The sequence below is a fragment of the Magnolia sinica genome, chromosome 10, assembly GCF_029962835.1.
Source record: "Magnolia sinica isolate HGM2019 chromosome 10, MsV1, whole genome shotgun sequence".
NCBI classification, from domain to species: domain Eukaryota; kingdom Viridiplantae; phylum Streptophyta; class Magnoliopsida; order Magnoliales; family Magnoliaceae; genus Magnolia; species Magnolia sinica.
The window spans coordinates 1,929,697-1,943,428 of record NC_080582.1 but is presented as its reverse complement, the minus strand read 5'-3'; the positions used below and the strand labels follow the sequence as shown (position 1 = coordinate 1,943,428).

The window sequence follows — 13,732 nt, the reverse complement described above, 5'->3', positions numbered from 1 at the left end:
CAAAAAGTAAAAAAGAAAGGTTAATACAGCTCTTTCAAACATCCATTTGTTTCGTACACAGTGGTCCACTTTGAGGAAGGAAACACTTGATTTTTAAGCCAAAAGTTCTAAAAAGTGTGGCCCACTTGATAGAAAGCTTTTATCTCACAACCTTATGCTACATTGGTTGGGCAATGCTTCACACACATGTTAGGAAAACTTACCCACAACTTATGCTTGGTCCAAGAATCAGGTCGGATGCAAATAATGTGAGCCAATACTATGCAAATGTAATGGACAGTTAGCATTTAACATATGGTGCATCAGATGAGCAGACAGCCTGAATCTTGTGTAAGGGAAGCCATGTAGTGACACTCTCTTGATGAGCAGCTTGGTCATGCATATGTGTAAACTCTCTCATCAATCGTTGGTTACAGTGGGTACTACACAACTGGGGTGATGAGGATTGTGTGAAGATCTTAAAGAGATGTAAGGATGCCATAGATGCAGAGAGTGGTATGGTTATCATAGTCGACATTATCATAGACGTTGATGATCGGCATGAGCTTGAACCTATGAGGTAAGCAACGGACATGATAATGCTGGCTAAGACAGGAGGAAAAAAGGAGTGGAGGAGACTCTTATCTGATGCTGGATTCAATCAATGCAAGATAACACCCATCAAAGCCCTTCAATCTGTAATCGAAGCACGTCCTTAATCACCTCGTAGGTGCACGTACCAACTTGTCCATGACATCCAAATGACTGGAGTAAGTCTTGCCATGTGCACGGCTCATATGTCCAGTACATGTGCCAGGTTGGCACAGGTCAAGTAACGTAGAAGTGCAAACACAATAATAAAATGTAGTGTGTTCTGTTTTTGCCAAGACAGGGGCTGTATGATCATAGCCTCTTTTTTATTTTATTTTATTTATTAATTAAAGGTGTGAGCAGGCCACCTATAATATTATTAATTCCAAGAACAGACTGTCCATTTTTTCGGGCAGGCTCCTATAAAAATAAAATCAATGGGGCCTCGCCTATCGTAGGAAGGAAACAAATACAAAATCCATTCATCTGAAAAAATATACCAAATGGCTTATAGGACAAAAATATGTAGACAGCAAGCTATGCGACAGTATGGATCCCCAAAACACCAAAGCAAAAAACGTGGGCTTACTACGCACTGCATCGCCACCAACCGGCCTCTGTACCACTGAAAATCTAGAGAGTACAAATTAAATCTCTGGTTAAAGCCTAAAAATGATGTGCAATTATTCATAGTAAAGTAATTCATCAACAAAATAGAAATACATAAATGCAAAAACTGTAATGATGCACTCATTCAAAAGATGGTCTTGGTTGAAGCATTTTTTCAAACAAGTAGCATGCAGACTTGTATATAAAGAAATAATTAAACAGCATTCCAAAATTATAATAAAAGATTTAATTTGTCTTACAAACTATGAAAGGAATGGAGAAACCAGCAATATATTTTCATAGAAAGAATTTAAAGTGTTTAAAAGAATAAATTTCTCAAAGTATATAACTAGAATTTAAAATTCTTGAGACTATATATTTTCCTAAGATACTAACTTGAAGCATGGATTAAAAGGTAAATACAAATGAAGAGTGGAAACAAGTATCACCTATGTATGTACCTCTCGTAATGATAGAAAGTCCAACTGCTTAGCTTCTCATTATCTATCGTATGTAGATGGAGGGTATGTGCCGGATCTTATACCAATCCTCTCCCCTGTCTTCTTGAACCCTTGCTTTGAATTCATCAGGCATCCGCCGCAACTCCAATTTCTTGAGGGTAGTCACGTGTTGCAGTCCTTTTGGAAGTTTCTTCAATTTCTTGCAGTCATAGATCTCTAAATGTGAAAGTCTTGGCATAGCTCCTTCATTCACTTTCCACTCCTCTAATTCACATAAAGATTGAAGAAATAAGGATTCGAGTCGACAAAACCTATGTGCAGAGCAAGCCATTTCCTTTCCCCTATATGAATCGGATGCCAATGTGAGAACGCGAAGGTTTTCCAGCTTCTCCAACGTCGCCATTGGGTCTTTCTTTAACCGGGAGTATTGCAAGGTGAGTTTGGTGAGGTTTGTTGGAAATTCAGGTAACGTCTTTAACTGTCCTTGCAAATGCAACTTACATAACTTGAGACGACGTGGAAGCTTAGGTAACGACTGAACTAAGTGTATCTTCACCGTCACCGACACCGACAGATGATGGAGGCATTTCAGATCGACAATCGCCTTAGAGAATAACTCAGCATCAGCTTCTGTATCGATAAATATTTTTAATTTTCTAAGATTGGTGAGCTTTCCCAAGCAACCCTCCATCCATTTGCCAGCATTTACTCCAGATAGAGTCTGGAGGTTACTTATCTTGTCGAGCCTCGGATGCCCTCCTATCTCTCCCCATTCCCGAAATTGAAGATGTCTTAACTGATGCATCTTCCCAATTGTCTCCGGTACTTCAACTCTATTACGGGATTCTACTAATAGAGTTTGTAAATTGATAAGATTGCCTATCGATGATGGGAGGGTTTTTAACTTAGTTTTTGTACACCTGAGATATCTCAAATGGATTAGTTCACCTATTTGCTTCGGTAGCTCTCTTATTTCTACACCATCTAGATATAGCACCCTAAGCAACTCAAAGCCTCCGATTAGAAACTTGCTTTGTTCCTCTTCAAGCAATGCAGAGCCTTGGGCGTAGATCAACATAGAACGAAGGTGCGGTGTGGAAGGCTGTTTGATTTTTAATTTCCCTGGTAAATACACGTAAATAAGTAATTATTACTTCACCTATTTGAAACTCGTCGGGAATTCGTTTCGAAAAGCAGTCCAGTACCTGTTGTTACTGATTTAAATATGTGGGCCCCACCATGATATATGTGAGTTATCCATACTATCCATCCTTTTAAAAAATACATTTTAAGGCATGAACCCAAAAATGAGTAAAATCAAAAGCTCAAGTGGACCACACCTTAGGGAACAATGATCATTAAGATGGTTGAAGCTGTTTTCTTCCTAGGGCCCACATTAATGTTTATTTGTCTTCCAATCTGTTCATAAGGTCACACAGTCATGGATAAAGGGGAAACAAAAATATTAGTTTGATCCAAAACTTTTAAAGTCCTCAAGAAGCTTTCAATGGTAGGAGTTCAATTCCCATTGTTTCCTGTTTTGTGATCCACTTGATCTTTAGGTCTGCCTCATTTTTTTGACTCATGACCTTAAATGATTTGGCTAAAGGGTTGGACGGTGTGGATAAGACACATCATGTTGGGCCCTACGATTTAACTTTTTCTAGTGGGAGTGCTATAAATGAAAGATGCGGTCAATATCACCTTGGAAATCTAATCAGAAATACATAAGTAAATAATTATTACCCATTTACCCCGAATTACCTCTATAATTAAAAAATCAAACATGCCCTTACGGAAATGTACTTACTCAGGTCAAGTTGGCCTTTGAAAATAACGTGAATTGCAAGTCGACGGGCTGTAAATGCTGCAGGAGTAGCATTGCGATTTTCACCACGAGGTTTGAGAAACTGAACTTCGAGAAACTTCGGTTCCATAGCTTTTGATACGGACAGACCACGGAAAAGTTTGTCGATGCGACAGCTTTTGATACGCCCGCTTGAACTTCTTTTTGCCACTTGAACCATACTTCTCCGAACCAACTGCATCAGATAATCTTCTCCAACCTCTTCCAATGTTAGCCCCTCGCTTTCTTTAAGAAACCCTTCTGCGGCCCACAGTTGAATCAATTCCTTGGCTTTGAACTCATGGTCCTCTGGAAAATTGCCGAGGTAGAGAAAACATGGTTTTAAGTCATAAGGCAGATCTTTATAGCTTAAAGATAATATGCTGGAGATTTCTCTCTGGACAAACTGCCCGCTGATGCTTTCGCGTACATTCCTCCACTCCCATACTTCCTTTACTGATAAGAGCCCTCCAATGACTGCGATCGCAAGAGGGAGACCACGGCAGTTTTCCACAATCCGATTCTCCAAATCCTGCGGGCAACGACCATATGTTTTTTTACGGAACAAATCCCGGCTCTCTTCTTTGGTTAGAAATCGCAGTTCATGGGGCTTGCTTCGTGGATCTGCATATAAAGCTACATCTTTGTCTCGTGTGGTGAGCACGACCCTACTGCCGTTATTCACATCCGGAAATGCATCCTTCAAATCATCCCATGCTTCCCTTTTCCATATATCATCCAAGACCACCAAGTATCTCTTGTCATTCAGATACCTAGAAATCTTGCCCTTCAGCTCAGCGATGTTCAATTCCTTCGCTGTTTTGTCAGATGCCACCCTCCAATGTCTTACAAAGACCTGCAAAAGATTTCTCGCAGAATACTTTTGTGATACAGAAATCCATGCACGAGTACGGAAACGTTTCTTAACAGTATTAGCGTTATAAAGTTTCATAGTAAGAGTGGTCTTACCGAGACCACCCATTCCTACTACAGAAACAACACAACGTCGACGCTTTCCTTCATTAGTCAACTGCGTTACCAATGCCTTCAAGTCATTATCAAAACCAACAAAATCTGGTTCTTGAACATCAGGAGAAGTGAGCCTCCGTTCTTGGAGGCCTACACTGGCAGAGCTGGTCCCTGCTCCCTGGCCTATATTTTCAATTCCATATCTCAATCTACTTTCAGAGATCTCACGGATTTTAGCCTTTATTTGCTCGATTTTTGATCCCACCTCATGGCGAGCTTTCAATTCATTGATGAGACTTGTAATGCCATTTCGCCTCGAGTTGGCTACCTTGAAGAGAAAGGTGTCGATGACGTCCTCAGCATCATATGCAACATCTCTCACATCCCCCACCCAGCCCTTAATTCTTTTATCTCCTCGTTTGGCGTCTGCGTCTTCCAAGAAACATTGCATCCGCCTAAATTCCCTCTCGAGCCATTTGACTTGATCACCAACGCTACGTAAGAAATTGGCTTCTTTAAGGATTTGGTCAGCGAGTTTTCGGAGAAGGAGCTCGACAATGGACTCAACAATGGCCATCTTTTCTCACTCTTTTTTCTCTCACAAGAAAGAAATTCAGATGAAAGCTTTGCTTCTCTTCACTTCAAGTTGCAGGTATCTTTATTTACAGACGCCAACTTGACCGGTCACAAGACAAAACAATCACGTTCGTTGCTACTCAATAGTTGACGCCGTTGTTTAGTTGATGAATCTGGACCGTCCATCCTGTAGACTTTTCTGACCGCGTGGATAAGATACATGAATGATGTCACGTAAGAACAACAGACGGACCGCGTGGTTAAGATACATGAATGATGCGCTCACTTTTATATAATGAAACCCTAGTGCAAGGTTTTGAGAGTCGATCAAGTGAAAGCCGGATCTAATGCTCTCCATCCAATTTTCCAGCTCATTTTATCTCATGGTCTAAAAATTTAATAAGACCAAAATCTCATGTGGACAACACCATAAGAAACAATGATGACTACACGCCCACAATTAAAAACCTTCCAGCAGATATGTAATGTTTTTTCCATCCAACATGTTGATACGGGCAATGTATTTGGACGAAGGTAAATTACAAACATAAGCTTGATCCAAAGCCTTTGTAATCTATAGAAAGTTTTATTTTTTCACACGTGCACACACCCACAGACGCACTCCAGATTTCCTCGCCTATGGGTACTTCAACCCTGGACATGGTGTTGAAACTCTTGTGAATCTATGAAAAGCTTCTAACGGTCAGTTACTATTGTTTTTTTTTTTTTTTCCAATGATACGATCCACCCAATAATGATACAAGATATGGATTAATAACACGAATATAAAAAGCATTTATCAAGGTGGGCCCCACGCTTAGGGTAATCCGCTTACAAAAGTTTTGGCCCAAAACGCTTTTACACGAACCCGGTGCAAAGGGACAAGCGTTTTGGATCTGACAACGCTTTTTCTCAACCACCGACGAAAAGGCATGAAGACAGTGGTCGGATGCCTTTTCTCTTTGTCATGTTCTTTCTTCTTTTTCTTTTTCTTTATGTTTTTTTTCCCCCTTAATGTAGCATGAGCACCCAATGTGGGTAGAACTAAATAAGATCTTTGGCCCCGCCATAGTGTATGTATTTTATCCGCTCGGTTCATTCATTTTTTCCAGATCATTTAATAGAGTGAATCAAAAAATTAGATAGATCAAATCTCAGATGGACCACACAATAAAAAGGATTAGTGATTGATTGTCCATAATTAAAATTCACTGGGGACTACAAAAGTTTGGGATCAAGCTGATACATTTATATTCCTTTTGTCCAAATTTGTGTAACTTAATCTAAATGTTGGATGGAAAATAAACATTACATTGTATCCTAAGAAATTTTTAATGATGGTTGTTTAGTGACCATTGTTTCTTATGGTATGGTCATTAGACTTTGATCTGCTTTATTTTTTGCATTTTCCTATGAAATGATATGAAAAAATTGATGGGCGGCATGGATATACAAAACATGCATCAAGGTGGGCCCTATGGTCAAGGAAATATCCATTAACATGTTACATGAGCGAACACTTAATTCGGAGGGGTGACCCGTCCTACACTCTCATTAGCCTTCTCTTTTTAGTTTTTGTTTTGATGGGTGACGCGTCCTCCACACTTGTTAGCCTTTTCTTTTTCTTTTTCATTTTTAAGGAATTTTCCATATGGCTGCCTAACGTTTAGGCTCTTTCATGCTATGTAACAAAAACTCCCGATTTTAAATTACTTCTTGAAACCCACCCATAGCTTATGCCCTTCGACATTAAACCGCTCGCTATTATTAAACTATACCAATGGTATACTGTATTTTGAAATTGACAAAACTACACTCATTTTTGGATTCACAGTGAGGCTAAAAGTCCAGCGAGTTCAACCTGACCGACCCTTGATCGACTTAACATTGGGTTAGGCTCGGGCATATCGAGCTTGGGTTGTACATACACCAATCCGATAAAACTTGGGTTGGGCTCAAGTCGAGGCCTCGAGTTGCCCGACCCAACCTGAACCCGGCCCATATATAAGTTATACATTATAATTGAGTGTAGATAGTCTGTGTTGAAGGCACGAGAAATTTCATTGCCGTCGGGTTTCACTGGTCAATGTCATTTCTGATGACTCATGCTAACAAGATACACCAGATTTCTCTCCTAAATAGATTGTGTACTACAAAATATGACTTTTAAAAGAGTAGTTGTCTTATATTTTAGCTTGTTTGTTTACGAAAAATGAAGTTCTTTATGATAATTAAAAAAAAACTACATATATAATTAATAAAATTATAGGTACAAAAAATAAGACGTGTATTAAAAATAATATAGACTAATTTAATAACGAAAATTTTAGCAGCATGTATCAACCCCACCAACCCGAACAACCTGACCGAGCTTGCTGGGGTTTGAGTTGGGCTTGGGTTGAGAATTCCTAACCCGAGGTTGGGTTGGGTTGAGTTGGGTTAGGATTGAGGTATAGGAATCTTGGGTTGGGTTAGGGTTGTCCACCAACCCAACCCAACCTGCCCGACTTTCAGTCCTAATTCACATCCGTGCCACCCTAACTCTCGACCTTACGTGGGGCCTACCTTGTTGTTTCTGAGACATCCAGGCCGTTCAAATGTTTTTCCAGCTCACTTTAGTTTAGGACTCAAAAAATTAAGTAGATTCAAAACACAAAGTGACCCCAGATGGCCCTATGAATTTTCAACGGTGGTTCTCATTCCCCATTGTTTCGGCTCACTGGAGCTTGTTATTGGCCTCGTTTTTGGGTCCAGTTCATAAAATGATCTAGAAAAACAGATGGACAGGGTGGATTTCTCACGAACATCCTATGGCCCTACAAATATTTCAACAACAGACATTCAATTCCAAATGTTTCATGTTCGTTTGGTCCACTTGTGCTTAAGATTAGCCTCATTTTTTGTCCCACGCCCTAAATCGAGTTGGAAAAATAGATGGACGGATTGGATTAACAAACATTATTATGGCCCACCAATGATCGAGCAACTCTCATCCCATGTACCTAGGAGTGTACACGAGTCGATCCAAGTCGAACTGGGCTCAACCCGGCCCGACCCGGTCACCAGGCCAACATGTCCGTCCTGGCCCGAACTTAATTTCGGGTCGGGCCCAGTCGAGCGAGTTAACCCGGCTAGCCCGGTTCGTGCATAGCCCTACATGTACCTAATGTCTGTCAAACATTTGGTTATCGCTGATTGGCGTTAACTGTTGTGCAAGCTGACACGGATTGCGTCCTCCAGCCGGGAACGGTTTGATGGCAAATAAACATCACGGTGGGCCCTAGAAAAGTTTCAACAATGAAAGTCATTATCACCACTGCTTCCTGCGGTGTGGTTCACTTGAGCCTTGTATCATCCTCATTTATACCCTAAAATGATACGAAAAAATGGATGGATGGTGTGGATATGACCCATACATTACGATGGCCATTCAAAGCTGCTGCCCGTTCCCAGCTGGACATGGGCGAGGTAGGATGCGTGCAAACCTAACCCTGACCATACGCGGGGCTCACTTTTATGTTGTTAGAAATCTACTCTGTCCATCTGTTTTCTAAACTCATTTTAATGTATGAGTATAAAACTAAGGCAGATCTAAAGCTAAAAGTGGTGCCACGATGGCCAGGAGATGTTTTAAACAGTAGCCCTACCATCTCCCTCTTTCCTGTTAAGAGCTTGGTATTGATTTCATTTTTTGGTTCATGTTATAAAATGATCTAGAAAAAATAGATTGGACGATTAGATTTGTAAAAAGTATCACGTGTCTCCATGAATGTTTCAAGGGCAAGCTTTAGGGCCTGTTTGATTTTTCAATGGCAGTGTAAATACCCTTGAAATGGATAATTATTACTATTTTACATGTTTGAAAGTGGTTTGAAAACCATCGTACTTTTTACCTTAGAAACTAGTTTAAAAGAGTTATTTTAAATTTGCGGACCTCAAGGTGATGTATATGATAAATTCATTCTAAACATAATATTTTAAGGCATGAGCCGAAAAATGAGACAGAGTGGACACTCAAATGACCCACACAAAAAGAAACAGTGGGCCTGAGAGGTTTTCAATAATAAATATTACATTCCCTTTTTATAGTGGCGTGGTCCACTTGAGCTTGCCTCATTTTTTAGTTCATGCCATAAATTCACCAGGTGTGTATAAGTGGTATCGCTTCACATTGAGACTCATAAATATACTATGGTGATCTTGATTTTTCAAAAATACTTATCGTGGAATTAAACATCGAGAAAAGTAAAATAAATATAGGTTAAATAATTATTACAAATTGTCACGGTGCCTCCGGTCAAGTGAAAAACCAAATTAGCCCTTAATTTCGACTTTTCCCTCAATAATGCACCATGGTGAACCATATCGTTCTTTTTTATGGAATCCATGTCCATTAATAATGCGCTACGGTGGATCCCACGTCTCTGAATTATTCCATCCCATGTCTCTGACTTATTGCCCTATGGTGTGCTGCACGTTGTTGACTGAGCTATTGTTATAGAGGGCGGCTGACTTATTGCCCTATGGTGTGCTGCAGGATGTTGACTGACCTAGTGTTATAGAGGGCGGCGGATTGGCAGCTGTAACATCCACCAGCTATACAGCTTGTGTAGACGCGTGTTGTGCGAAGACGGAAAGCGGATTGGCTGCTGTACCACACACCAGCTATATAGCTACTTTAGATACGTGCGGTGCGAAGACGAGCGCAGACGCTCCTTGATCTCCGAGTTGTACGAACGGTTCAAATGAGATCAACGTAAGCTCCACAATGATGTATTTATTATATCCACACCGTTCATCAATTTTTCAAGGTTATTTTAGAGTGTTAAAAAATAAAATGAATTATATCCTAAATACAAATTGACCACACCAAAAATAGCAGCCCGAATAATGATTTTTCACCGTTAAAAAAATCGTAGGACCTACCATAATGTTTATTTTTTATCCAATCTGTTCATAAGGTTAAAAATACCTGTATGAATAGGAAAAACAAATTTCATGTTGATCCAAAACTTCCGTGTCCCCAAAAGGTTATCAATGGTAGGAGTTCAATCTCCCGCTGCTTTTTTTTCAGTGTGGTTCACTTTATATTTACATCTGTCGTATTTTTCGTCTCAAGCCTCAAGACAAGCTCATAAAATGGATGGACGGTTTTGATATAACACATACCTCATGATGGGACCCACAGAACTTGCTGAAGTAGCTGGCGTGTGGTACACCAGCCAATCCGCTTCCGCGAAGACGAGCACCGACGCTACTCGAGCTCTGAGTTGTACGAACGGTTCAAAGGAGATCAAAGTTACATGTAAGCGTTAGATCCCTACTGTTTCCTTGGTGTGGTCCATTGGAGCTTTTGATCTACCTCAGTTTTAGGCTTACGGCTTAAAATGAATTGAAAAAAATAAATAGACAGTGTGGATAAAACACATACATCATGGTGGGGTTGATATAACCTTGACACAAGCTAGCTGGCTGGTGCTAGGGTAACCAGCTAAACTGCGTTGGCCAGTGACTGATCTTTCCTGGGTCCTCATCTTATAATAACTAATTGTCTTGGTTTGATGCAGCTTGATTACCTGTCCGGGTATTGAGGTCATCCAGAGGCCTGAAATCTACTGACATTGCATGAGGTCTTTGGCCCTGGTGGATAGTTTCCACCATAATATATGAGCGCAGCAGTCCTGTAGACCACCGGAGCAAAGCTGTTCAGGTGGACACACATTCATGGATGGTATTACTGGTCAGGACACGTGATCAGGTGTAACTCAAGGGCGCACATGGATCATCAGGGATCATAACTGGATGGTGCAAGTCAAGTGTACATATGGATAGTCAGGGATCATAATAGGATGGATTGGTGCATCACATTAACCCAAGAATCTCACCCATTTGACAACTTAACCATGCAATGTGAGAGTGGGTGCCATTAAATGTGGACCATTGGTTGTCGTTGCCTATTTTCATTAAACAACTAGGATCATTTGATAGGGGAGATATCAAGGTATGACCTTTCTCATGTGTGGTCACCAAATCAATGGTTTAAGTTCCTGAAATGTGGGCACCATGGGTACTATTGTTGGGCCAAAAGAAAAAATAAAATAAAATTGTTCTCTCCATGTAACATCATGCGTTTTCTTGTTTAAATTGCAATCACTACTTTGTAGTTCTTGGCCTTTGGTGGGGTTTGTTGTACTCTCTTCGTGTTGGTATTAAACATTAAATCAGCTAGACCAACCATCCAGATGTGGACGAGGACGTGCGTGTCAGCCAGGGCCACTAATTGGAGTGCTTGCTTCTTAGTTTTTACAGTATTTTCTATTGGAAATAACCTGCTTCATATTGAAAGGTTTGGGGAAATGTTTATTGGAGCATAGAAAGTAAGATTGATTTTTATTTATATTTATCTCGAATGATTCATGCATATGCAACTTGATTTTTTTTATTTTTATTTATTTTTTATTTTTATTTTTTATTTTTTTTAAAAGAAAAAAAAAGAAGAAAAACATCACAAAAATCATGTATCTTTTGGAACATTTCCTTTTGATGGGTAATGAAATTTTATTGCAAAAACACTACAAAGAAATACAACAACGAAAAAAATACAATAATGGCACCAACCCGAAGTAAGAAAGATAGATACACTGATGAAGCTTCTAAACTAGAAGCCCATCCCAAAATACATAACTCTCTCATATAGCTCACAAGCTGGTCAACAAAGCTAGCCTCCACATTCTAATTCTCCATCTTGCCATGCTAAACAACAAGTCTTTGGTCCCCAACATCATCTGCGACATGTTTAGGAGGCCAAAGAACCGATCACAGACCAATCTTCCAATCTGGCAATGGATAAATAGATGATTTATTGTCTCTCCATCTTACATACTTATTAGGCCTATATTAGGAATGATCATTGACCTCTTATGAAGATAATCAATTATGAGCACCTGCTCTCACCCACTTGCCAAGCAAAAGACATTATGGTAGGAGGCGAACCATAATGCACAGGAAAGTGGTGTGACTCGGGTGCTTTCATATGATGGCTGAAATAGCAACCTATAAAATGACCAGATAGAGTATTGATTGGACTTTTCCTTTCTCCACTTTGCCAAGGACGATTAGCCATGAAGCCGCTCCAAAAGCCCAATGAAATCATCCACCTAATACATATCAGACATGATAACTAGAAAATGAAAATAGAAGAAAAGAAAAGAAAGAAATGGAAAGTGCTGGGAGAAGAATCTGACAAGTCGATAAGTCGGCTATGGAATGGACCAACTCTACTAACATAGCATAGGCCCAATTTAGGATGTGTTTGTCTAGATACTATTCTAGGGTGTTTTGGTATTTTGTCACGTAATTAATAAAGGGAGAGATTGAAAATGCCCTGATTTATCAATTAACATAAGTGTTGAGACGGACAGACTGCAGAGCCTCATAGGAAGATCAACTCAAGCGTCTACTTCAACCGGGATGTGTGCAAGGTTGCCTCGGATAAATCAAAACCTCACATCCCATATCCTAAAACACCAGGCATATAAAACTCTTAAAACAAACTAGAATATCATAGGGTTTTTAAGTTAAGAAAACTTTTTCAAAATCAAAAAATTCTTTAAGTTTTATTGCTTTATCGATTTTATTGATACACTTCTTGATAGAATAGACCTGTGCTGTCGATGTCCTCGATGCTTAAACGATATCATTGAAATGAGGACAAAATATGTTCAGCAACCACATACTCATCTAGATTGATTTATCGATGTATCAATATCATCGATATCTGAATCTCGAGTCCATCGATGGTGACTCAATAAAATCGACAGACAGATCTCCGGTGCCCCTGTTTTTACTTAAGAAAATCACATGTGCATCGATATATCGAAATTGTTCTCGATCCTATCGAAGTTCAAATCTCGATGATATCGGAGGGCTCTCGATATTATCGGTCATGGGCGCCTAGTCTTCCAGCAAAATATTTCAGGATGTTTATCTATGATCGGGGGTCCCTCGATAGAATCGATATTTAAATATCAATGATATTGGTACAGTTTCGATGGCATCGAACATGGATAGAAACTGTTCAGCAAGCTTAACGAAAATCCTCTGAATTTATCGATGCATCGACGCTCTATCGATATCATCGGCATTCAAATTCCGATGATCTCGAAGGTGCCTCGATCATTCTTGTGCTGAAATATTTTAAAGCAAGTCTCTCTCATTTTTCAAATGTCGAGGAATCGAACCTTGCATCGATGGAATTGGAGTTCGAAATCCGATGACATCGATACGAGCCTCGATTCCTTCGACCAGCTGGCAATTGATTTCAAAAGCGTATGACATTTGAGTTTGTGTCATCGAGTAGTCAGTCGATGCTATCGAGAGTATACGCTTGATGATATAGACCCTGCTCGATGATATCGAACTCTGTCATAAATTTGACTATTTTATATCCGTTGGAACCTTTTGCCTTTATAAAGAGAGCTTGTCTATTGTTGCTAGTAGAGAAAGAAGAGAGTGTTTTTGAGTGTTTTACCTTAGATCATATACCCAAAGCCCTTTCTCTCAAGAGAGTTCATCTTCCAATCTACCATCATCATTGATATTCAATAGAGTGGATTGAGGAATGAACTTCCGCATTCAAGGATCCTCCAGCTACTACTTTAATGGTAAATCATTAAGCTGGGATGCCTTGAATGCATAGATG

General features: G+C 39.8%; 2 protein-coding genes across 21 annotated transcripts in view; both read right to left on the bottom strand.

Annotated features, from left to right (window-relative positions):
- LOC131257723 (putative disease resistance protein At1g59780) overlaps nucleotides 1-13,732 on the bottom strand; it is an 83,518-nt gene that overhangs the window by 1,098 nt on the left and 68,688 nt on the right. For 3 of the 20 annotated variants that reach the window (XR_009177584.1, XR_009177592.1, XR_009177583.1), the window contains exon 2: nucleotides 1,167-1,195. The exons of 5 other annotated variants lie outside the window; for them this stretch is intronic. The gene's annotated coding sequence lies outside the window, so the exon portion shown is untranslated. Of the gene's footprint in view, nucleotides 1-203; nucleotides 1,204-1,628; nucleotides 1,987-13,732 lie in introns of those variants that run through there. 12 more of the 20 variants (XR_009177586.1, XR_009177588.1, XR_009177590.1 and 9 more) reach the window with 9 other exon arrangements.
- Nucleotides 2,102-13,732, bottom strand: part of LOC131257603 (putative disease resistance RPP13-like protein 3) — a 125,021-nt gene continuing 113,390 nt past the window's right edge. The window contains exons 3-4 of the mRNA XM_058258385.1: nucleotides 2,207-2,762; nucleotides 2,102-2,123 (exon numbers count right to left, since the gene is read on the bottom strand). Of these exons, the coding sequence (XP_058114368.1) occupies nucleotides 2,102-2,123; nucleotides 2,207-2,762 (578 nt within the window). The remainder of the gene's footprint in view (nucleotides 2,124-2,206; nucleotides 2,763-13,732) is intronic.